Raw genomic sequence first — 22,888 nt, forward strand, 5'->3', positions numbered from 1 at the left:
GTGGCCAGTCTGGAGTCGCTCTATTCAGATGGCTACACTTCCAGCAAGTATAAATGACAAACAGGGTATAACCTGTTTTGGTGGTGACAAACCATACTACTTCATAAAAAAACACACTATTCACATCCTGTTGTTGTTGTTTTCTTAAATTAGGCATGCGAACTTTTCTTCAGCTGGCAAAGCTATTACTGTACTATTCCGAATTGTCACAGGTGAAGACTGGAACAAAATCATGCATGATTGTATGGTAAATATCTCCTCACCCTTATCAGAGCCTGTCCTTAGAATCAGCATAACACCTTTGGCAATGCAATATTGGTGGTATGGTCCTTGTTAAGACCTTGTATAATTCTACATATTCTGGCCTTTTGGTCCATAAGTTATATTTTTATACATTAATTAATGTAAATACAGTTCAACTGAACTTGAACTTGTAGTTCTAGTCAATAAATATACTTATTTGAGCACTGTTCTTTCCCTCCTACTTTTAACATCTTGGCGGTCAAAGAGATGAGCACCACTTCTTTAAGATAGTGCATCAACAGATACTGAATGCACTGAGCCCCTAGTTCATCTGGGTACCATGCTAAGTGGGTCTTCACCAAGTCCAGGGTGTCTTCAAACAGCTGATGCCACAGGCTCTGGCCACTCTTCCTTTGGTATTCTGCCTCATCTGGGATAGTTCTCCACCATCCTCGGGTCTCAGTTGATGCCTCGGTTTCTTGAGGTATTCTGCACTCACTGTGGCATATGATCTTACAACACTATTTCTCCATTGCAGCAAGTATCACAGCTCTAGTGAGTTATTGGCTTACATTATTTAATTTCACTCCCCTCTCGCCTTCCAGATCCATGCTGTCCTATAGAAATTTCTGCAATGGTAGAAATCTGTGCTGTCCCATTTAGGAAACCATTAGCAATATGTGGCTGCTAAGTGATTAAAATGGGACCAGTGTAACCTAGAAATTGAACTTTACATTCAATTTTATTTAATGTAAATTAGCACAAATTTATTCACATTACCCCATGGAGCTGGTGGGCCTTATGTTGCACATTCCATACAGACTGTCAGGCACATCAAGGGACAGGGCTTACATCTTTCTTACTAGTCTATCTCCAACATTTGACACAAGCCTAGCACATAATAAGAGGTAGAGAACTTCTTTCATGAATAATGGAGACAGAATTTTCCAAATCAAATATCATCCAAGGCAGAATTGAATAAATTCTAAATAAAAATACCAAGAGAATGCTGTAGGAATATAGAAGAAAGAGCTGAAAGACACCAGGACAGTTTCTCAGGGCTGTTGACACTTTAATGGGCCCCTAAAGATGATAATCTGAATCTTGTGCTATCCCATAATATTATGTCCCAGGAATGTGGATTACTCCTTGTGCAACATGAATGTGAACTTGCTATAGCCAGTCCACCTTCCTAGATCTTAACCCATTTCTCCAGTCAGCAGAAATCGGTGTCCTTCTCTCTTCTCACTCTCCTCCTTCTCCCCGCAGGTCCAGCCCCTCTTTTGCACTTCAGATGAAATTAGAAACATTTCAAAAGCCTTGTTATTTGACTTTCTGTGGTTCAGTTATAGTGTCTGCTGACCACTCAGAGCTAATGGAGGTGACAGAAAGCTTATCTGATGGAGGAAACTGGTTCATTTTTATTGTGCTCCTAACAATGGCAGTGAGATCAGGATTCCACAAGACTAAAAGCATAGTGCAAGTGAAATATTCTTTTCAGTCTGCTATGGACCCATTGTACGTGACTTTTGCAAGACAATTTTGAAGTTAATTATATTCTACCTGGTTAATTATCTTCTTTCTGCTAACTCCAGTCAGCAGAAATTGGTGTCCTTCTCTCCTCTCACTCTCCTCCTTCTCCCCACAGGTCCAGCCCCCCTTTTGCACTCCAGATGAGTTCACCTACTGGGCGACGGACTGTGGGAATTATGCGGGAGCACTTATGTACTTCTGCTCATTTTATGTCATCATCGCCTACATCATGCTAAATCTGCTCGTAGGTAGGTTATGTCCATTGAGTATTTTTCATCTACTTCAACTCAGGGACTTACATAATTAGGTACAATTTACAAGTAATTATTCTGGATTGCTTGGGGTGGGTGTTTCATGGCATTAATTATAATTTGTTGCCTCTCAATCCAGAAGCTGGAAAGGCCTTTCAAAAGCATGCAAATGACAGTTGATTGCAATTTCAGGAATCGGACTATTTATTATAATCACTAATTTCAAAAGAACTCTCCCCATGGATTGAGTTGAACAAATATCAGGAACCTAAATATAAGGCAACCTTCATGGACTTGAAATACCACATTTTTGTTTTTGAAAATACATGATGTTCACCTAGTTGTGGGGCCACCCAGACCCCAAAATGGCCTTTAAGAACTGCCCTGGAACTCTCAACTAAGAGTGACAGCCAGCTGGCTCAAAGGTCCACATGAACAGAAGTGTGTTTATACCCAGGACCCTTGTGTTTTGGAAAGGCAAGAGCTGGATAAATAGCTCAGTCCCGGTGTAAAACATGCCAACTTGGAAAACCTTACTAAAAGCACTTTCAAATTTTGGCTTTATTATGTGGGTGGTAAAATTCATTATTTAGAATAGTTGTTTGACTTTATAGTTGTTTGACTTTTCTTAAAAATGACACATTGGTGTCATTGTCTAACTTCTGAATTTTTCTGTTTTTTTTTTTTAATTTTATCTTTTAGCCATAATAGTAGAGAACTTCTCCTTGTTTTATTCCACCGAGGAGGACCAGCTTCTAAGTTACAACGATCTTCGTCACTTTCAAATCATATGGAATATGGTGGATGATAAAAGGGAGGTAGGAGAGTGGGTTGTGGCTTCAGGTCCCGCCCCACAGAGACCCGATGATGCATCTCAGATGTTTAAGTCATCTTGTGGTTGGCAGTTGACATGTGTTGAATTCTGAATGGCCACTGGCAGCTTGCAGAAAGCTGTCATTGACAATTCAGCCCAATATGCCAGGAGGCAAGAGGGACAGAAGAGTCCCTCCTTTTATGCCCTTTCCAAGCAGGGACTCCTCTTTAAACTTTCAGGAAGTTGGCAAGGAGAGGATGCCAGAGAGCCCCTGGAGGAATCAGCCTGGGCTCAGGGCAGGAGAAGGAGCGGCACTGAAACCAGCAAAAGCACAGTATATTACAGATTCGCAGTCGCCTTGACTCCCAGCCGCCATCCTGATTAAAAATACAAAGGAGTTACAAGTGGAATCCAGAAGTGTTATTCTGAGCTACTTCTGAGTTATTATGTGACTGTTTTAACCATAAAACTTAGACAAAATTTCAGCATTAGCCAAAGCAGCAGCAGGTTCTTCCTCCTCCTCCTCCTCCTCTTCCTCCTCCTCCTAGATTGAGTGGAACAAATATTCTTCTTTCCTTCTTCTTCCTCTTCCTGCTTCTCTTCCCTTTTCTGTACTCAGGCACAGACCTAGGCACTGAAGCCCCTGTACTTACAGAGATTATTTTCTCCTAGGGAGAAGAAAAGGTGAGCTAAATTAGTATTCCTAGTATAGGTTGAGCATCCCTAGTCCCAAAATCCAAACAAATGAACTATGTGTTTAGAGTTGGGTCTAATCCCCAAAAGAGCTCATTACACAGATTGTGCTGATATTTCCAAATCTGAAAAAAAAAATCCAAAATTTGAAACCCTTCTGGTATCAAGTATTTTGGATAAGCGATACTCAACCTGTATTATTTCTTGAAGTCATAATGGCATAGTGGCAGAGCCAGGGCAGATAACTTAGCAGGAAGGTCATGCAGGCCCATCTGAGGAGCTAAAGTCTGACCTCCGAAAACCAAGAAATAGGAAAATCTGAGGAAGTTACAAAAATAGTTTCAGAAGAGTCCACGGAGAGTACAATGACCAATGAGCCGGAGCAGGCAAGTTCTGGGCTCCAGCCCCTCGGGGTTTTCTCCCACGATAGTGACATGTGCGCCTGGCCCAGTCCTTTTGTCTCACTGCCTCCTCTCATACCTCCATGACAGCTGGTCACCTACAGAGGCCTGCTTTCATCCAATGCACTTAGGGGAGACCACACCCCCATTTACACTGAGATGCCACTGACTGACAGGAAGCCATGAGTTGCCCGTGTTCCTCCAAAGACAGAGCTGGGTTTGGTGCAGTAGGACGTGGAGCCTAGAAGGTAGCCATACCTTTTAGAGTCTCAGGGTCCAGATCTGTCCTGACCCAGAAGGAGGACAGAGCTGGGAGCTTCATTGTCTTGAATGTAGGTGTTCTCATCATGGAGAAGCCCTGATTTCAATGCAAGAACAGCTTTTAATAAATGTTAGCAAGTTCACAGCATCTCCATCATGCGTGTGTGCACTGCCCACTGTTCGGTGGGAGTGCATTACTGGGTGTGTGATGTGGGGCAGGGCGGGCTGAGTCATGAGTTCGAGGTGTTGGCTGCAGGGGGAGGAGGTGTGCTCCCCACCCTCCCAGCTGCACAGGCTGCAATGGGATCCTGCAGAGCAGGAGGAGCCCCGGTGGAAGCTCCTGCTCAGCCTTTCATTCCCTGCCCTCCTCAGTGCCCCTACTGCCTCCCAGCCTCCAAGGAGGCCCACAGCCTTCTTCTTGCCTGGTGGTAATTATGCCACATTTTGAGGAATAGCTCCCGTCTCTGGCTTGTGGCTGTGAAGAGACCCCATGGACCCCCCAGGGCCTGCCAATGACTCACCAGCACTGTGCTCTGCCACCCAGGGTGTGATCCCCACATTCCGCGTGAAGTTCCTGCTGCGGCTGCTGCGCGGGAGGCTGGAGGTGGACCTTGACAAGGACAAGCTCCTGTTTAAGCACATGTGCTACGAGATGGAGCGGCTGCACAACGGCGGTGACGTCACTTTCCACGACGTCCTGAGGTACCGAGCGGGTTTCAGGGTGCAGGGTCCAGAGACCCAGCTACGACTCTCAGGGGGCTTGTGAATAGGATGACCAAGGACGTACAAAGCCTGAAATGCCACATTGCCGTGGTTATAAAGTAGGGTGACACTTCCCAGGCGTGAAGTGTGCCTTACGCGGGAGGGGTGCGAAGCTGTGGCCTGACAACCCAGAAGGGATGGGGGAAGGGACCTGGGGGAGCACAGTCCCGCCCTTCACTCTGCAGCGAGGGAGCTGTCCTGAAAGTTATCCGACTTGCTCAGGGTCCCCTGGCTCCGTAGCAGAGCTGGGGCTAGAATCCAATCTTCTCGCTCCCGAGGTCACATGCTCCTGGCCTGCTCCACAGTGGGTGCCTCGGCTGGTCGCACACTGCCCCTGGCATTTAACCAGCGCCTAGTCAAAGGTTCAAACTGAGATTCTGCCTTTCCTGCTCACTCTCTGAGAGGTCCTATTGGCTTCCTGGGGCTCTTGTAACAATGCACCATCAACCAAGTAGCTTAAAACATACAGTTTATTGTCTCATGGTTCTGGAGGCTGAAAGTCTGAGATCAAGCTGTTGGCAGGACTGGTGGGGGGAATCTGTTCCAGAACCCTCTCTGAGCTTCCGGTGGCTTCCTGCCAAGTTTTAGCTTGTAGAGGCAGCACCCCAGTCTCCACCTTCACTTTCATACGGTGTTCTCCGTGTGTCTGCGTGTGTGTGTGTGTGTGTGTGTGTGTGTGCCCTTTTATAAGGACACTAGTCATATTGGATTAAGGGCTCAGCCTGCTCTAGTACGACCTCGTCTTAGCTCAGTGCATCTGCTGTGACCTCTTTGCAAGAGGTGCTAAGGGTTAGTACCTCATGTGGTACTAGGTGTTAGGGCCCCAACATACCTATTTTGGGGAGAAACCTTCAACCCATAATAGTTTCTTAAACAGGATACCATAAAGAAAAATTCAGAAGTCTACAGCTTGCAAGGGAAAGCAAGTGTTTTTATTTTCAACACTCACTCCCTGAAATACAGCATTTCCTCCATGAATGAAGGTCACATGCTCCTGTGAACCACAGTGGCATTTCCAATGTCTGTGTCTCTGTCATCAGTAGAAATTATAGATATTTTCAGGTCATGTTATGACTGCCTTGGCTGGCTTCTTAAAGTATCATTCATGATTACCTGTCCTTCTAATTTACAGTAGTCATTTGACCTCAGCTAGGATTTACTATTTAATGGAAAAATAAAGACAGATTGATGCTACTATACCACCACCTTTGTAAAGAAACTAATTGGAGAAATGTATTTTAGTTCAGGTGGTTTCTTGGTAATAATGTGTTTGGCTAGCCGTCACTATGTAGGTCACGTTGCAAGTACCTGACAGGTTAAGTGAGTATGGTGTCACAAATTTGGGAAGCTCCTGGGTATACACTGTGGCTAGTAGATTAAAAGAGATCAGAACCAGAAAGACCTGGGGAATGTTCTCTCCATTTTACCACTCACTAGTCATATCTTCCAGGAACAAGCTAAAAAGGCTTAAAAATGGGGGATAGAAAATATGTGTGAACAACAGGCTGTCATCTCTCTCAGAATGTTACTTAGTCTTTCCTCCTACTGACAAATTGTTCTTAGGTCGAACGTGAAGCGCATATACATACTGTTGTCATTAATGTTAGCATTCGATCTCTGTTAGTCAGCTTTCCATGGCTGTAACAAAATACCTGACCTAAGTTGAAGGAGAAAGATCTATTTTGGCTCATGGTTTCAGAGGTTGCAGTCAGACTTCATTGCTTTGGGCCTAAGGTGAGGCAGTGGAGGAAAGATGTCCATTCAGCCAGGAAGAAGAGACAGACAGACAGACACAAGGGGGCTGGGGAAATAACCTTCCAGGACTCATCCCCAGTGACCTACTTCCTCCAACCATCTACCTCCTGCCTTCAGCTTCCACCACCTCCCAGCAATCCATTCGGCTATCAGTGAATTAACCCACTGATGAGGTCAGAGCCCTCATGAGCTAATTGCTTCCCCAAAGCCCCACCTGTGAACACTGTTGCACTGGGGACCAAGCCTTCAACACATGAACTCTGGGAATATCCCGGATCCAAACTATAGCACAGCCTCTATGGAATACAAAGGTACATCTAAGTAAAAGGGACCATATAAAACCAATAGTGCTGGTGCCCTTCCCTGTTCCTCAAGCCCAGTGTATGATACAGTCAGTGCTGAGATTCTCGATCCATCCTCCATGGTGGGAAGAGACTTAACAAAGAACAGAGGACCAATGACCCTGTGCTTGGGAGAACCTCCATTCTGTGATTTGGGCTTCAGAAGTGGCCTGAGTTCACAGCAGGGTACTGAGTGAGACCCTAGTTACACTATGATGCCCCAGAGCTGGTTGCATGGCAGGGCTGTGTCTTCCTTGGGTCACGGGCCCCTCGGTCCTGGTGCTGTGGTTGCCTTCTTGCCCTCGGGCCCCAATGCAACACACCACCATGTGGGCCTCACTTACTACTCTTGGGCTCATCAAGCCAAGACCCAAAGGGGGTGAATATTGCCCTGCTGTGTATCCTCTAAAATCCGTAAGGAAGATACAGAGGGATGTATAGATGATAATGAGGGAAATGGCGTGGGGGTGTGCGTGAAGCCCGGCCCAGCGTATTGACCAGCTCTGGTGGTGCTAACTGTGAAGGAGGTATGGAGAGAGCCGGCTTCCTTCGGAATACGTTCTGGATCTGTACTGACACAGCTGGGAAGCCAGGCCACCACCTATCCTGTTCTTTGTTGTGCAAGCTCTTAGATGGCACTTGGCATTTTAACTCATGGCATCACTCGGCAAGGAGGGTACCATAACCGTCCTCTTTTAGAGACAGGGGAAGGGAGATGCAGAAGTGACATGACCAGCCCAAACCTCCCAGCTGTCAAGGGGTGGCATCCAACACAACCCCGGGGGCTTGGCGATGTGCGCTCTGCACACATCTGTCAGATCTGCAGACGTCTGAGAGCCCGAACCCGGAGGAACCGACGGGGCTGCTCTTGTGCCTCCCCCACAGCATGCTTTCCTACCGCTCTGTGGACATCCGGAAGAGCCTGCAGCTGGAGGAGCTCCTGGCGCGGGAGCAGCTGGAGTACACCATCGAGGAGGAGGTAGCCAAGCAGACCATCCGCATGTGGCTGAAGAAGTGTCTGAAGCGCATCCGGGCTGTGAGTGAGCCTCAGCTCCGGGTTGGGGCCCCAGAGAAGGAGGGGTCAGAGGAAGAGCCCCACAAGTCACAGGCACAGGACCTCCTGTGACGTGCCATTACACCACACAGCAGCCAGACGCTGCTGCAAACCTCGACTCCAGTCCAAGTTCAGCCTCGTCCCCGTCAGTGGTCCCTAACACATTTCGAATGAATCCCATTTTCCTCATTTAACATGAACACTTAAATAGCAATTTGTAGATATTAAAATATTTATAAACTCAACTGCACAAAACTCCAGAAATACCCACAGAGACTGAGTTTACAAAACTACTTTTAAATTGCTGCTAACAATTCCGACATACCATTGATGATGTTGGTCTGTGAAGACCACCTCTCAGGGATTTCACTGATCTGCTTGCAGCTGCCCAAACTATAAGCTTATGAGAGTCTCTGACTCATAAATGAATGACCATATACTGTGTTGGCATACGCTATCTAAGGTTTTGGTTTGGGTTTTGTTTTTTCTTTTTTCATATGAGTTTGTGGTTGTAGGGATTGAACCTAGGGCTGTTCTACCACTGAGCTACCTGATTCATTTTTTTATTTTGAGACAGAGTCTTGCTAAGTGTCCAAGTCTGGCCTCAAACTTGTGTGATCCTCTTGCCTCCGACTCCTAAATTGCTGGGGTTTCAGGCATCGCCACACCTGGCTATATAAGACTTTTTAAAAATCCTGCTCGTCAGAACAACATCAACTGCAGAAACATGCCTGTCTGTTGGAGGAGGAAAGGTCCCCAGGGAAAAGAAATCACGAGCTCCTCTGACGAGGACAGAGCTGGCCAGGGCTGTGAGAGGCAGGGAGTCCTGGCCTCAGTGTGGACCAAGACAGACTGGCCTGCAGATCACCTCCTGGCTGGGCCGGCAAAATCCAGAACCCAAACAGGGGCAGGGGTTTCCTCGCCCACCCAAGCGCTCAGCCGCTTACACCTTGCAGGAAAGGGAGAGCTGGCATCAGTTCAGTGAGCACAGAATAAACCAAAAGGAAAAAGTGGAACACAAAGGAACATAAGCTGGTGTCAATGAACGGAACCAAATTGATTGTTATGCAAATGAAAAAGGAAAGCCAAGCATGCCCTGGATCTCGAGGCCCTCTTTTCTACTAGTCTAGTCTAACTGATCATTGAAGCGACTTTGTGGTTTGGAGGTTCCTAGGAGGTTTCCAACCCTACAGATCTCTGGAGAGGGGAGGAGACAGTGTGACTGGCATGGGGTGGGGCAGGGGACCCTGGGCTCTTTGCTCCATTACTGAGGCAACAGTATCTTCCATAGAAACAGCAGCAGTCCTGCAGCATCATCCACAGCCTGAGAGAGAGCCAGCAGCAAGAGCTGAGTCGCTTCCTGAACCCTCCCAGCATCGAGACCACCCAGCCAAGTGAGGACGCCAACGCCAACAGCCAGGATCGTAACATGCCACCCAAGGTAGGGCCTGTGCTTCGCCACTGGGGATTCTGTGGTGGTTAGTTCCAAAGGTTCTTTTATGTCTGGTGGGTTAGTCAGCTTTCTATCACTGTGATAAAATACCTGAAATAATCAACTTAGAAGGAGTAAAGGTTTATTTTGGCTCAGAGGTTTGGAGATTTTAGCCCAGAGGCAGTTGGCTCTAACCCTTTGGGCAGCACCTCCTGGTGGAGTATGTAGAGTGTGAGCAACCAGGAAAAGAAAGAGAAAGAGAGGTCAGGGTCCCGATTCCCTCCAGTGACATGGCCCCCAGGACCTGACTGCCCTTCACCAAGCCCCACCTCCTAGAGGTTCTGCCACCTCTGGATAGTGCCACAGACTGGGGACCACTTCAACACAAGACCTTTGGGGGAAAGTCAAGACCTGAACTATACCATGTAGATACTAAAAAATACTAACACCCTGAATTGAATAATGCTGGGTTTTTCCCTTTGTTTTCTGGGTTTTGTTTTTCTTTTGCTAAAGGGTTAGCAACATATTTGGGGCTGAATTTGAGCCTGGAGAGATCACTGCCTAGCCTAGGGGAGAAGGTTTCCACGAGGCTCCAGCCTGAAGCTTGCCTGCCCCTCCTTAAGCCGAGGACGTTCACAGTCCAGTCTGTGTAAATGTTTGCACATGACTTTCAACCTCCTTCGCTAATCAGACCTATTGAAGATTTGTTCTTCTGAGCCAGGCGTCTGAGAAGCACACGCCATTCAGGAAGATGGCTGGAGGAGTTTCTTGACTAAAACACAGGACGTTTTCATTTCTAAACTCAAATCTACACATCTATAAAACATCACAGGCATCACCAACATCCTGGAAAACCCTGTCTGTGCATGAGATGCAGCAGGCAGGGGCTTCCTGCTCCTTTACAAGGTCCCAGTTGTGATTTGCAGTTAACCATGTGGAGCCCGTCCAGCCTTCTGCACAGAGACCCCCAGCTTGTGGTGTGTAGCAGCACAGTCACGGGCCAAGGTCTTTCCTGAAGCCTGCAGCCCCAGGGCCTGGCAGGAGGCTCCAGAGCTAGCTGTTTCTTGTGGATTTTATATTGTTGGCTCCCTGATATATTTCAAAATAACGACAAGGTCCAAAGGTTCCCAACTCACAGAGATGATAAACCCCTGAGCAGATAGAAATGCTGATTACCCTGATTCACCACCACACACTGTACACATGGGCTGAATTAATACAAGGTCCCACATATTTGTACAAATGTCATCAATCAAAAATGTTTTTAAAAAGAAGAGCCATAACTTCCTTTTGTACCCCATAACTAGGCATGAGTATTAGGTGCCAAGTGAAAATATGCTGTAAGAAAGAAGAGTCATGACTGCTGAATTCTTCTCCCACACAGACGAGCAGCCAGCAGCAGCTCCTGAGCCCCACGCTGTCAGATAGAGGAGGAAGTCGGCAGGACGCATCCGAGACTGAGAAGCCCCAGAGGAAGGTCGGGCAGTGGTGTCGGCCCTCTGGTACGTACATCAGTCATTCCACCACCTGTGGGGGCCTTTCGTAGGTAGTTACTCTCTGTGTGTTTTGGGTCTTGAATTCCAAAATACAGGTCTGTATTAGTCATCTCTCTGTGACTATAGCCAATAACTGAGATAATCAACTTAAAAAGAGGAGAAGCATATTCCGCCTCAGTTTTGGAGGTTTAGTTCCGTGGCTAGTTGGCCTGTTGCTCTGGGGGCTGTAGCGAGGCCCTGCATTGTGGTAGGAGCATACGTAGTGGAGGAAGCCACACGCCCCGTCCCAACCAAGAAGCAAAGAGGAAGTGGGAAGGGCTGGTGCTGTGGCTCAGTGGTGGAGCACTTAGCTATAGCCCTGGGTTTAATCCCCAGCATGGAAGAGGAGAGAGAGAGAATGAAGGAAAAGAGAGAGAGATTGTGTTACACAGTCTCCTCCCAGGGCACACTCCCAATTACCTAAGTCTCGCCCTGGGCCCCACCCTTAAGTGTTCCACCACCTTTCAATAGCACCAACCTGGGGAACCAAGCCTTTAGCACAGGGGCCTTTGTGGAACATTCTAGATCCAAACTATAGCAAGGTCTGTGCCTGATTATTTTCAAACAGTGAAACCATGAAAAATGCATCCCCTTATTCAAAATGCCTTCTCAAAATAGCTTCTCTAAATGTAAGTCTCTTAGCTGTCACTTTCACTGCCAGGGCTGAGAAGGCAGCGCCTGTTCACAGCACGGGGTGTGTGGTAGCCACGACCCAGAGAGGAAGGAGGACGGGTGTCCAAGGGCTTCCTGCATGTGCTCCAGGCGTCACACAGAGGGGAAAGCTCACTTTCTCTAAGAGAGAATGGGCAGATGATCATCAGAAAATGCCACGGAATTCTCCAAACAGACCCAGGCCCTGCTCTACCTCGGCTTTCACGAGGTAGCTGTGCAGCTCGCTGTCTCCATGCGGTCTGCGTTGCCTCAACAGTAATGGTAATAATGCCAATCACAACACTACGCAGTGTCCGTCACTATTCTGGGTGTGTTCCTTAGGTCCCCTCATTGAATCTTACGATTCTATTATTTTCAAACATTTCACTGATTAAATGAAAGACTTTTCTTTTAAAGAAATGTGGGTCTCTGGAAAGCCAGGATAACTGATTAAGGGCATGGCTGTCAGAGAGCACTGCTACACACAGCCCAGTGTCCTCTGCACGTGGTTCTCACTTTAGAGAACTGAGCCCAGTAAAGTGGGGCTTCCCCCTGCCCTTTAACTGTGCCCCGCTTCAGCCCAATCCAGGTGAGAAGGTACATGCTGTAGGGAAGTCCTCTCAGCATATTATTCCACTGAGCTGTGACAGATGTTCACTGGCTCTTCATCAAAGCCACCGCCAAGGACAGTGACCTTTTTCATATCCAGGAGTTTGTTATTTGGGGATCAGAGGTGACCTAACTGTTCAAGGAAAGGCCAGGACATGCAAAGCCTAAAATCACAGGCTAAGTAGTTTCCACTTCATCCTCCAGGCAGTGAGCTGCCAGAGAAGACCTCTGAGCCAGATGTGACCCTCGATCTGTGCTTATGGAGGTCCATATGGCAGCAGTCCAGAGTGAATTGTCCCAGGCAGCACCCAGGGGCAGGTTGCAAGTGGGAGGATGTTCCTTTAGTCTGGATGTGGTGTGATAGGGCAGGGACCGTGCTGGAGGCCCGGGCACTTTAGGAAGAGGTTGGAGAGAAGCTCTGGGGGAGATGCACCTTCTCCCATATTCACTTCAGGGCCAAAGTTCCTGCAATGGTCTGTGCCCATGGGACCCCAAAGCCAAATGGCGATGAAAATGCCCCTGGGGACCTGCTGAGTTTGTGGAGTCAAGGAGGAAGGAAAAGAGCGTCTTCGGGGCACCGGCGATGTACCAGTGTCGTGCTGTGCACTGAAGTCATCCCATATCGCCTGTTAGAGTCTTCACGACCGTGCAAGGGGAGCATTCACATTCTCTTCTTTTACAAAGGAGGAAACCGCTGGAGGCGCGCACTTGCCCAGGGCTGCACAGCTCCAGGTTACAGAATGGGACCCGAGGCAGTGACTCTGGGGACCCTAAGTGACATCTCTCTTTGCACACCCTCACCACATCCCTCTTTACCATCCACTACACTGTCCTTTCTTTGCCTTTTTTTTCTTTACATGCATATGCTAATGAACACCAGCTCACACGTTTCTGTGACACTCCTGTTTACCCAGTTTGGAACGCTTCGTGATTTTCTGGTTTTCATAATCATCTCCAAGTAAAGGGGCAAGCAGCATATTTTTCCAAGTGCTATTATTAGTTGTCCATGAATAAGACATAAAATAGAGTGTAAAGAATCAAATGCTGAAAAAATTTCTTACTCAACATCTGGGGTAGGACTTGGGAGCCAGAAGCATCGCAGATGGGAATGTGGAGGTGTTCCAGGAAGGGCTGCTGTAAGAAGCCGCACCAGGTTGCTCACAGGACCCTTGCTCATTCCACAGACCCCAGTCTACCAAGTCAGCCACCACCCGCCATCACCTTCCCATGCGGAGAGAGGATAAAAATGAAATCCGTGGTGTGCAAGATGAATCCCGTGACGGACGCGGCCTCCTGCGGCTCTGAGGTGAAGAAGTGGTGGACGAGGCAGTTGACTGTGGAGAGCGACGAGAGTGGAGATGACCTTCTGGATGTCTAGGTGGAAAGTATACAGAAGGAGGTCCAGCAGGGAAGACTGCTTTCTAATATTTTCATTTATTGTCCAGTGAGCAGCCCATTATTGATAAATAATTTAATTCCAACTGGGTGGAAGATGTTTTCAGTTGGTTTTTGTCCTGCCACAGGAAGGCATAAAGATCCATAGGTCAAAGTTGTGTCTGTTGGATTATTATCATATATCCAAGAAAAATTGGGGTTGGGGGTATAACTCAGTGGTAGAACACTTGCCTAGCATTCATGAGGCCTTGGGCTAGATCCCCAGCACCACAAAAAGATAAAAAAAAAAAAAAAAGAGTATTTGTGTAATGACAGTATTGATAATATTAGAAACTATACCAACAACAGATGTAGATATTTAAAAATGTCACATATTGTCTTTGTAAACTAAGGTGTATATTCATGCGTGCTCTTGTGCGTCATTTTTACCCACCAAGAGTGCTAAGCCCACCGTGGCTGGTGTATTTGCTACAGGAGTCTCAGCTTTCCTTCACATTCTTTGCATTTCCACTAGAAGTACTTCTCTTGGGAGAATTTCTTATCAATGATTGATCTGAAAAGGTCAGCACCGAGCTCATGCCTAAATGACAGTAGTTTCGCAAACTACAGATTCTGAATTTTAAAAAGAATCTTCTTTCTCTCATGTTATTTTTTTTAAATATGCACAATATATTTGGAGGTCAGAAAAAAATTTGACTTCTGTCTTCAGTTACTCTAAGATATTGTTTGTCTGTTTCCAAGAAGACTGCATGTGCAGATCCCAGACAAAGAAAGTGACCCTGATGCTAAGTGGTTTAAAACAAACCTATAGATACATTATTTGAGGGATACGGGGATACAGAAACACCACCTTTCTTAAAAAGCCCTTAGGAACTGAGTTTAGCAAAAACAATGAAACTTTGCAACTCTGCTTATTAAGAAATGTTTGTGTGCATAACATTAACATTGGCTTCACTTCTGTTTAGTCATCAATCAACAGGAACATTATGGTTTGATCCCAACACATCGTTACTAAGATATATTCCGAGTCCCCTGCTACCTAAACCTCCACAATAATAGTGCCCTGCAAAATCTTACTCTGAATCCCCAGTGTTGCTACCCCACAAATTAATTGCATTTTTGTTCACCCATCCATGGTCCATATCCTCTGGGAAAACAAGAAATGCAAAATGAGTACAAAGTGCTGTTGGGTTCTCGCGCTGAATCAACCAAGTAGACGTCAAGTGCGTCCTTGATATTACTATTGATTGGAGATTTGCTGTTTAAATAGATTTCAGACTGATTATCTAAGAATTCTTTCACTCCCATGTTGCTTTATGATATCTTTTCCACTCTTTAACACTTCATCTAGCCAGATATCACATTCCTTCTGAATCACAAATGTAACGTTGTAGTGACAGGATATTGTTCATATGGTTAATTGTGCCCGTGAGGTAATGGGTGGCTAAGTCAGTGCAACCACAGGGATTTTATTTGGTTTTATGTTCATTTGGCATTTACTTTTTGTACATAAAGAGATAAAATAAATATTGAATTTGTAAAAGAATTTACACTAAATTGATCTTTTTTAAACCCTTTTCTTGTGTGTAGTGGGGAGTACTTGGTAACTGGCACTTTAAACACCCTGTCTTGAATATTCAGCCCATAATTGGTTGGCAAAAACTCTGCCCCAATATTCATTTCAGCTCAATTCCCTGAGCCAGAATGTCCCTTTTATGTTTGTGCTGATAAGGTTGAGTGGGTTCCAAGGGCCTTCCAAACCCACGGTGAAGCCTAGAAGGCAGGACCCAGGCTAGGGCTCGGGTCTGTACTAGTGCTAGATTAGAAACAAGGGCTTTTTCTTTGGTTCATCACACTTGAGTGATACAGCTTTATTCTCACAAAACTGCTGAGCCTTCCTGCAACGTCTGTAATTGATGTCCAGGAGAACATCGCTCGTTGTGCAGAGAAGCGAGGACAGAATGGCAATGTACTTAAAGCCACAGCACCCTCCATGTTCAATTACAGGAGGCAGCGAAATACTTCCTCAGGGCCTGGCCTCTGCTCATTTCCCGAAGCAGGCAGAGCAGACAGCAAGCCAGAGAAGATAGGGGCCACCCTCTTTTAAATTTGACCCCTCCAAATGTGAACATATGAATGACCCAATGATGCAGATAGGAGAGCTTAGGCCACAGCATCCCCTGGTCCTTAGGGAGCCAACCACTGATACCAGTTCAGTCATCTTGCCACCCATTGCCTTTAATTCAGGAAGTGTCAGCTCTAAGGGCACCAAAGAGCCTAAGGGATGGAATGCTTGATGCAGAGCCCCCAAGAGAAAAGAGACCACACACACGGTGCCCATGTGGCAGTTCAAGGGGGCTCAAAGGAAGGGGAGGTATACAATGACTGGGCTGGTACCACTCACTCTGTTCTTAGTGGTGGATCCAGACCAAAGCCCATCAGCAGTGACTGGCTGTTTGTGCCCTGCACAAGCTGAGTAAGTAAGGGCACGTAGAAGAAAAGCCGCTATTCAATGCCTTGCACAAAAGCAGTTTCCAGGGCAGTTGAATGGTGTGTTTGCCTGTTTCTTTGGGCACACTGTAGATCGTGGTCTTTAATACATCGTCTTGCGATGGCACTCTTTCTCAAACAAACTCTTTCAAAGGATCCAAAGCTCTAACTGAACGAAAGCAGAATAGCCTAGTGGAAGCTGGGGTGAAGATGAGAAACCCATTCACATGCCTTCTTCTCACTACCATTATGAATTGTGTCCCCCAAAGATAAAGGGAAGTCGTAACCCCTGGCACTGGGTGAATGTGACTTAGTTGGAAATAGGGTACTTGCAGAGGTGATCAGTCAAGTTACGATGAGGCCACACTGGAATGAGAGGGCCTTAATCCAATAATCCTGATGTCTATATGTGAAGAGAGACACACAGGAAGAGAAGGTGCCTTGAAGACTCACGGGGAAGGCACCATGTGAAGACGAGGCAGAGACTAAGTGAGGCCACTGCAAACGGAGAGGCTGCCGGGGCTACCAGGAGCTGGAGCAGGCCAGGAAGCGTCTGCCCCATGGCACACGGAGGGAGCGGCTCGGCACAGCCTTGGTTTTAGACTTCTGACCTACAGAAACATGAAACAACGAATTTTCATGGTTTCACGCCACCCAGCTTTGGGATTCTTTGTAACAGTAGCCGTAGGAAACTAATGCATACCCACAACTCACTCCCGTCCCCAAAGATGGCCCAAACCATCCCAATACTCCAAGGAACACAGTTTGGAAACCACCAGTACAGACCAAAGATCATGGGCTGTGCAGTATGACAGATCTTTCAAATCCAAGATTTACTGGTTACTTTCTTTGTAATTTTAGTTGAGTTTCATACCCTGTCTGAGTCAAAATTCAGCATATTGCTTTAAAAATAAAAAGGCGAAAGAAGGAATTTGCTCACTTCATTTACTGGAGAGGCCCCACAAAAATCTGCTGAATGAGTTGGTTCTGAACTGATTGGCACCATACTCCAATCATTAACTAGCTGTCTAACCTACCCACGAGAATCATCAACTGCCCAATAGCTTCTGCTTTCTCAGCTAAGGTTATAGCCAGGTTTGGAGTCTGCCTAAGTCTAATATTTTAAACAGTGATTGACTTGGAGACTTTTGTTTTTTGGGGTTTGTTGTTGTTGTGTTTTTTGTTTGTTTGTTTGTTTGACTTTTTTGGGGTTTTTTTATTTGTTTTTTGTTGTTGGGGGGGGTTTGTTTTTTTTTTTTATTTTTTGTTTTTTGTTGTTTTGATGCAGCTCAACCTCCACAGAGAGAATTTTTATTTTTATAAAATACCTTTTTGGCACCACACCTAAAACACACCCCAAAATGAAGAGTATGAGCTCTCTCTCTTCTTTCCTTTTCCTCTTCTTTTTTCAACTTCTGCAGAGGGTGACATCTGAGTAAAGATGTCTTTTCTTTGTTTGGTTTGGTTTGGTCTTTTAAAAAAGAAAGACTTCTGAAACCTTAGTGTTCGATTTACTGTGTGAGTCGTTCAAGTCTCTCACAGTGAATCCGAGTCGGAGAAAGGTTGGCTTTGATCCGTCCAGGGACAGGAGGAACAGAGATGCGGATAAGTCAAGTGCTAGGACAGCTTGTGCTGGAAGAGGCTGCAGGAGGGGCACACCTCCCCTCCCAGCCCCTCTTGGCTGACCAGTTGATCCTCCAGGGTCCTGCCAACCTTGAGAGGCTGCACGACACGGTCCTGGACTGGTGGGTTCTGTGCACACATCCCGCCCAGGCCTTTGCCTCCATGATACCAATATGAAGAGGGCCTTGGGGCTGGAAAGGAAGACCCCAGATATGGCAAATGACGTTGGTTGTGATGAGCTACCTCCCTTTCCCTCACCTTCCCTTCAATACAGCTCTGCCCTCCCTCCTGTCCTCCGGTTGAACATCCCACACCTCAGAGAAGCAGATGTCCCTTCTCATGCAAACTTCCACCTGCAGTTCAGGTGCCATCCTTCCCACTTCTGTTAGAAACTGCCCCCACACAGACTCCTCGCTCCTTAGGTCTTTGCTGAATCAAAGCCAGGGCGCCGCAGCCAGAGGGCCCTTGCGATCCGCAGCAAGGGGCAGGTCCACCTGGGTGCAGGGTGTCCCCACCACCCTCCAGCCCCAGCAAGGCCCAGCACAGGCTGAGCACTCTGGCCCTCCAGGGATGACGGCAGGGAGGGGGCACTAACCTAAAGCAAGGTTCAGACAACCGGCTGGCCAGAGGGAGACGCAGGTACAGGGAGCGGGAGCCCCAAAGCAAGGGGACCTGCCCCACCTCCAGATAGGGGAGCCTCTGGAAGGCTGGGGAGAGGCTCTGGGGGACGGGGGACAGGGTCCTTGCTGGGGTTGCCTGGGAAGGGGCGGAACAGGATCCTGGCGGGCGTGAGCCAGTCCACAGGAACCTGCCTGATGGGACACAAGGGAGCCCTGAGTTTTCCTGGTTCCTCCAGGAGGTCCAGCTGCCCGCGGCCCGGGAACTGCTCAACAGACCCAGGACTGAGCTTGGTGTCTCGTTCCCTGTCCCTCTCGGGGAGGCAGGATGCACAGTCTGCTGCCCTGTGACCACAATAATGTGGTCACTTTGCACTCTGGCTGAGACCAGAGAGATGGGCCAGGCGCAGGGGGATAGCCCTCCTTGCCGTCCCCAGCAGCGAGAGGCACTTGGGGAGGGCCCGAGGTTCCAGGAGAAATCCCACCCGCAGAGAAGGAGTGGGACCCGGCTGCCTGGGAAGACATGGGGAGGAAACAAGCTGCAGGCACCGGCCAGCTACCCCAGCAGACCAAGGCAGCCCAGAGCAACCCGACCTCTTCAGAATCCCTGTCCAGGTCTGTCTCTCCCTGGCAGGTCCCACTACTCCCTACACCCACTTCTGTTCACTCCACTCCAGACCCACTGGCTGCCTTTGATTTTCTCGTCTTGAAGACCTCATAGTTCCTGGATCCCACCCTCCTCATTCCCCATCTCCGATACAAATAGGGAAGCAGCTTCTCAACTGATGTTTGGAATAGTTGTGGAGGAAAAGCGTGGAAGAGGAAGTCAGTCTACCAGTTAGATGAATTCCAAGTCCTCTGAGCATCCAAAGGGAAGACCAGAGTATTGGCTTTGGTCAGGGCATAAAGAAACGACGTCCCCCACTTCACCGGGGCTGTAACCAGCACAGTCATAAGAGCTGGGAGGGAATGACATTATCCTAATGACGCAAGAACGGACCTGTGCCATGGGAGGCAGTGTGTAAAATGGAATATGGGAGGGAGAGGGAAGGCAGGAGGAACACAGCCAGCCCTCCATTTCCACGGATTCCCCATAGATTCTATCAAAATTATTCAGAAAAAAGATATGTCTGTATTGGATGAAGGCCCACCCACATGACCTCATTTTACCTGAATGACCTCTTCAAAGACACTGTCTTTGAATAGTCACATTCTGGAGTGCCAGGTATTGGGGTTTCAATGTGTGAATCTGGGGAGAGACAAAATTCAACCCCTAGCAGGAACCCTGGCAGTTGTCCCTGGCAATAGCCATTAGACTGGCCTTTCAGAAAACAGAGAAGCTGACCTCAGCTTGCCCCAGCTTAAGGAAGACGTTCAACCCTGAGCCCTTGTTCCCTTCCAGAAGCCCAAGACACAAGATCCACGTTCCCAGAGTTAACAAGGAGGTCCACGTTTGTGAGTCAGCGTGTGGAAGCAAACAGCCGCCACACACTGTTATGGTTTAGATGTGAGGTGTCTCCCCAATGCTCCCGTGTGAGACGATGCAAGAGGCTGAGGAGGTGAATGATTACGTAATGAGGGGTGTGACCTAATCAGCGGACTGATCCACTGATATGGATTAACTGGACAGCAACTGTAGGCAGGGAGGATATGGCTGGAGGAAGTAGGTCCTGGGGATACGCCTTTGGGATTTATACTTTGTCTTTGGTGAGCAGAGCTCTCTCTTGCTTCCTGAGTGACATTTCCTGTGCTGCTTTCCTCTACCACCCCCGTCTACCATGAGGGTCTGCATCATCTTGTGTGTGTGTGTGTGTGTGTGTGTGTGTGTGTGTGTGTGTGTATGTGGGTGGGTGCTTGTGTGTAAGAGACAGAGAGATTTTAAGGAATTGGCTTATGCCATTTGTGGGAGATGAAAACAAGTCCAACATCTGTAGGGCGTGTCAGCAGCTGGGAATGCAGGCAGGGTGCCTGTGTTAGTCTCCAGGCAGAATCCCTCCCTCCAGTCATGCTATCAAGGCCCTCAGCTGATTGGATGAGACACACTCCCACCACGGGTGGTAGCCTATGGATTTAAGTGCCGATCACATCTAAAACACAGCTTCCCAGCAACACATGGGAACTGCAGCCTGGACGGGCTGACACACAAAACCAGCCATCACCATGACTGTGGGTTTATCCCCCGTAGAGGTGAGTGACTGCAACCTCAGGTGCGCTCCCGTCAGCCTCTGGAATCCAGACACCTGTCTGCTAGGACAGGAAGCAAAGCGCCCGCTCAATTCACTGGGCTTCTTACGTTTCTCCTCTCCAAGGAAGAAGGGAAAGCAGGCTGGGAAGAGAGGGGCTGGGCTCTGTCCTTCAATGTGTGTCTGTTGTCAAGGGGGTGTCTTGTCCACAAGGCTGTGTCACTATCGACACTTAGGGGTTACGTTACCTCCCACAAGCTGTAGCCTTGAGCTCCTGAGTCTCATTGACCCTGGGAATGTGAGGGCTGTCATCTCAGGATCCATCAGACTGCAGGAACTGCCTTCTCCTTCAGTCTTCAGTTCACATGGAAACACTGTAGGGGGCTGGGCGTGGTGGCGCACACCTGCGACCCCAGAGGCTGGGGAGACCGAGGCAGGAGGATGGCGAGTTCAGAGCCAGCCTCATCCACTTAGTGAGACCCTGTCTCAAAATTTAAAAAAATAAAAAAGAGTTGAGGAAGTGGCTCAGTGGCTAATCACCCCTGAGTTCAATCCCTGGTACCAAACCAACTAAACCAACAAGCAGACACACAGCTCGGAACCGACCCAGGAAAAGCTGGAAGCAGAAGAATGAAGGAGTCAACTGGGAAGCATCAGGCTGAGCCCAGTTCTCTTCTCCGACTCCAGGGCACACTCCCTCCAGGGCTCCCTTGGGTTCAGGGAAGAGAGCCTCTTTTTGTTCCTGTTTGAGCCCAGAGACGTGTATGGGAAGGAGTCATGACACTTGGCCCTCTGGAAGCCATTGATGGGACTTGATATAAACTGAAACTCCACTCAGGGACCCATCCCTGGGGGTGAATTGGCCTCTTTCCACAAACTGAGTCTTCCTGACCTTTGTTCAGGGAGCAGTAGTGCCCATCTCAAGAAGCCTGCCTTGTCCACATGATGGTGGACTCTCCAGGTACCCCGCATCCTTCCTCAGCCACCCCTGGCTGCAGAGAATGCCTCACTCCTGAGTTCTGCCAGCTTCACTGCAGAGCCAAATCCATGTGGGATGCCAGAATGGGTGTTCTTTTGGATCCATTGATTCTTTTCTTGGGGCAATGGAAAAGGGCCCTGCTTAGGGCCAGGTCAAAAGATAATTGGGGATTTTGTAAAGCCCTAATGAGCACAGCCTGGGGTCCTGGCTGTGTTCTCGCTTCTAACAGCCACCGCTCGACAACATGTCGACAACAGCCCTGAGCCTCCTATCCAGGGGTTTCCCAGCCCAGGCAGGGTCTCCACTCCCCTTCTGCAATTGCCTCACACCCTTGTCTAACTGTTAATTAGATGCCTCGTTTCTTGGCATGTGCATGGGCTTGAGCCATCTGCTTATTGATCACATCCTTCAGAATATATTGGATTTTAAGGAAGCCAGCCACAAAAGCTGGTTATGTTGCAGGTGGTCCATTGAGGAGGTTTCTCCAGAGTAAACTTGTGAGTGTCAAACGTGGGGCAACCTGTGACCACACACATAAATCAACAAGCTACAGACGTGTGGGCTGCAAAGCCCATAGATGGTCATCATTATAAAGTGATGTGAAAACAAAATTCAAAATCTCTACCAGATATTCTTTCATTAGAGTTGGCAGTGAACAAAAGAAAAATGTATGCAGTGAGCCAATAACCTGCACAGTTACTGAGACCCTGACCTTAGTCCTAAACAGCTTGTTCCCCAGCTTGCTTCACCAACCCAGGTCATGGATCTGACTCTTTCAGGAGACCCCAGAACCTGTGGGCAAGGACATCCTGCCTATCTCTGTTCCTCCAGCATCTCTGAACAGCATATGTGTGGCCCTCAAGGCTGCTTTTCAAACTGAAAAGAGTGGAAAGGCTTCCAATTTTTTTCAGACTCACATGTGAATAAGAATATCTGGTATCCCTGGCATCCATTGAAAGCAAAGTGTTAACCTTTGGGTGAGTCCCCATTTTTCTGTACCGAATTCCTCTTCCATTTCTCTAACTCACTTCTTTGAGGATTACAGGTGACAGCTTCTCAGGCTAAGGGAAAAACACCAGCACAAACAAAGCAACCTACACCTTCCTAGAGCACATTCTGGATTGTTCTTCAGTTCCAGCTTTTTACCAGAGAGTCCAAGAGGGCTCCTTGCTGTGAGAACAGAGAGTGAACATTGAACCAAACTGGGGACAAGTAGAAGGACTTAGAGTTGAGACACTGTGGCAATAAATATTGTAGCTGATGCAA

At 47.8% G+C, this 22,888-nt stretch overlaps 1 protein-coding gene across 5 annotated transcripts in view; it reads left to right on the forward strand.

Annotated features, from left to right (window-relative positions):
- The window catches only part of Nalcn (sodium leak channel, non-selective), a 313,879-nt gene extending 299,834 nt beyond the window's left edge, over positions 1-14,045 (forward strand). For all 5 annotated transcript variants that reach the window (XM_047553611.1, XM_047553608.1, XM_047553613.1 and 2 more), the window contains 8 exons: positions 154-247; positions 1,892-2,024; positions 2,730-2,845; positions 4,741-4,898; positions 7,940-8,090; positions 9,400-9,549; positions 10,925-11,042; positions 13,520-14,045. In XM_047553611.1, coding sequence (XP_047409567.1) covers positions 154-247; positions 1,892-2,024; positions 2,730-2,845; positions 4,741-4,898; positions 7,940-8,090; positions 9,400-9,549; positions 10,925-11,042; positions 13,520-13,713 — 1,114 coding nt within the window. In that variant the 3' untranslated portion in view covers positions 13,714-14,045. The remainder of the gene's footprint in view (positions 1-153; positions 248-1,891; positions 2,025-2,729; positions 2,846-4,740; positions 4,899-7,939; positions 8,091-9,399; positions 9,550-10,924; positions 11,043-13,519) is intronic.
- Positions 14,046-22,888: the final 8,843 nt, after the last annotated feature.

This window comes from Sciurus carolinensis, chromosome 5 (genome assembly GCF_902686445.1).
Source record: "Sciurus carolinensis chromosome 5, mSciCar1.2, whole genome shotgun sequence".
In the NCBI taxonomy this organism is placed as follows: Eukaryota; Metazoa; Chordata; class Mammalia; order Rodentia; family Sciuridae; genus Sciurus; species Sciurus carolinensis.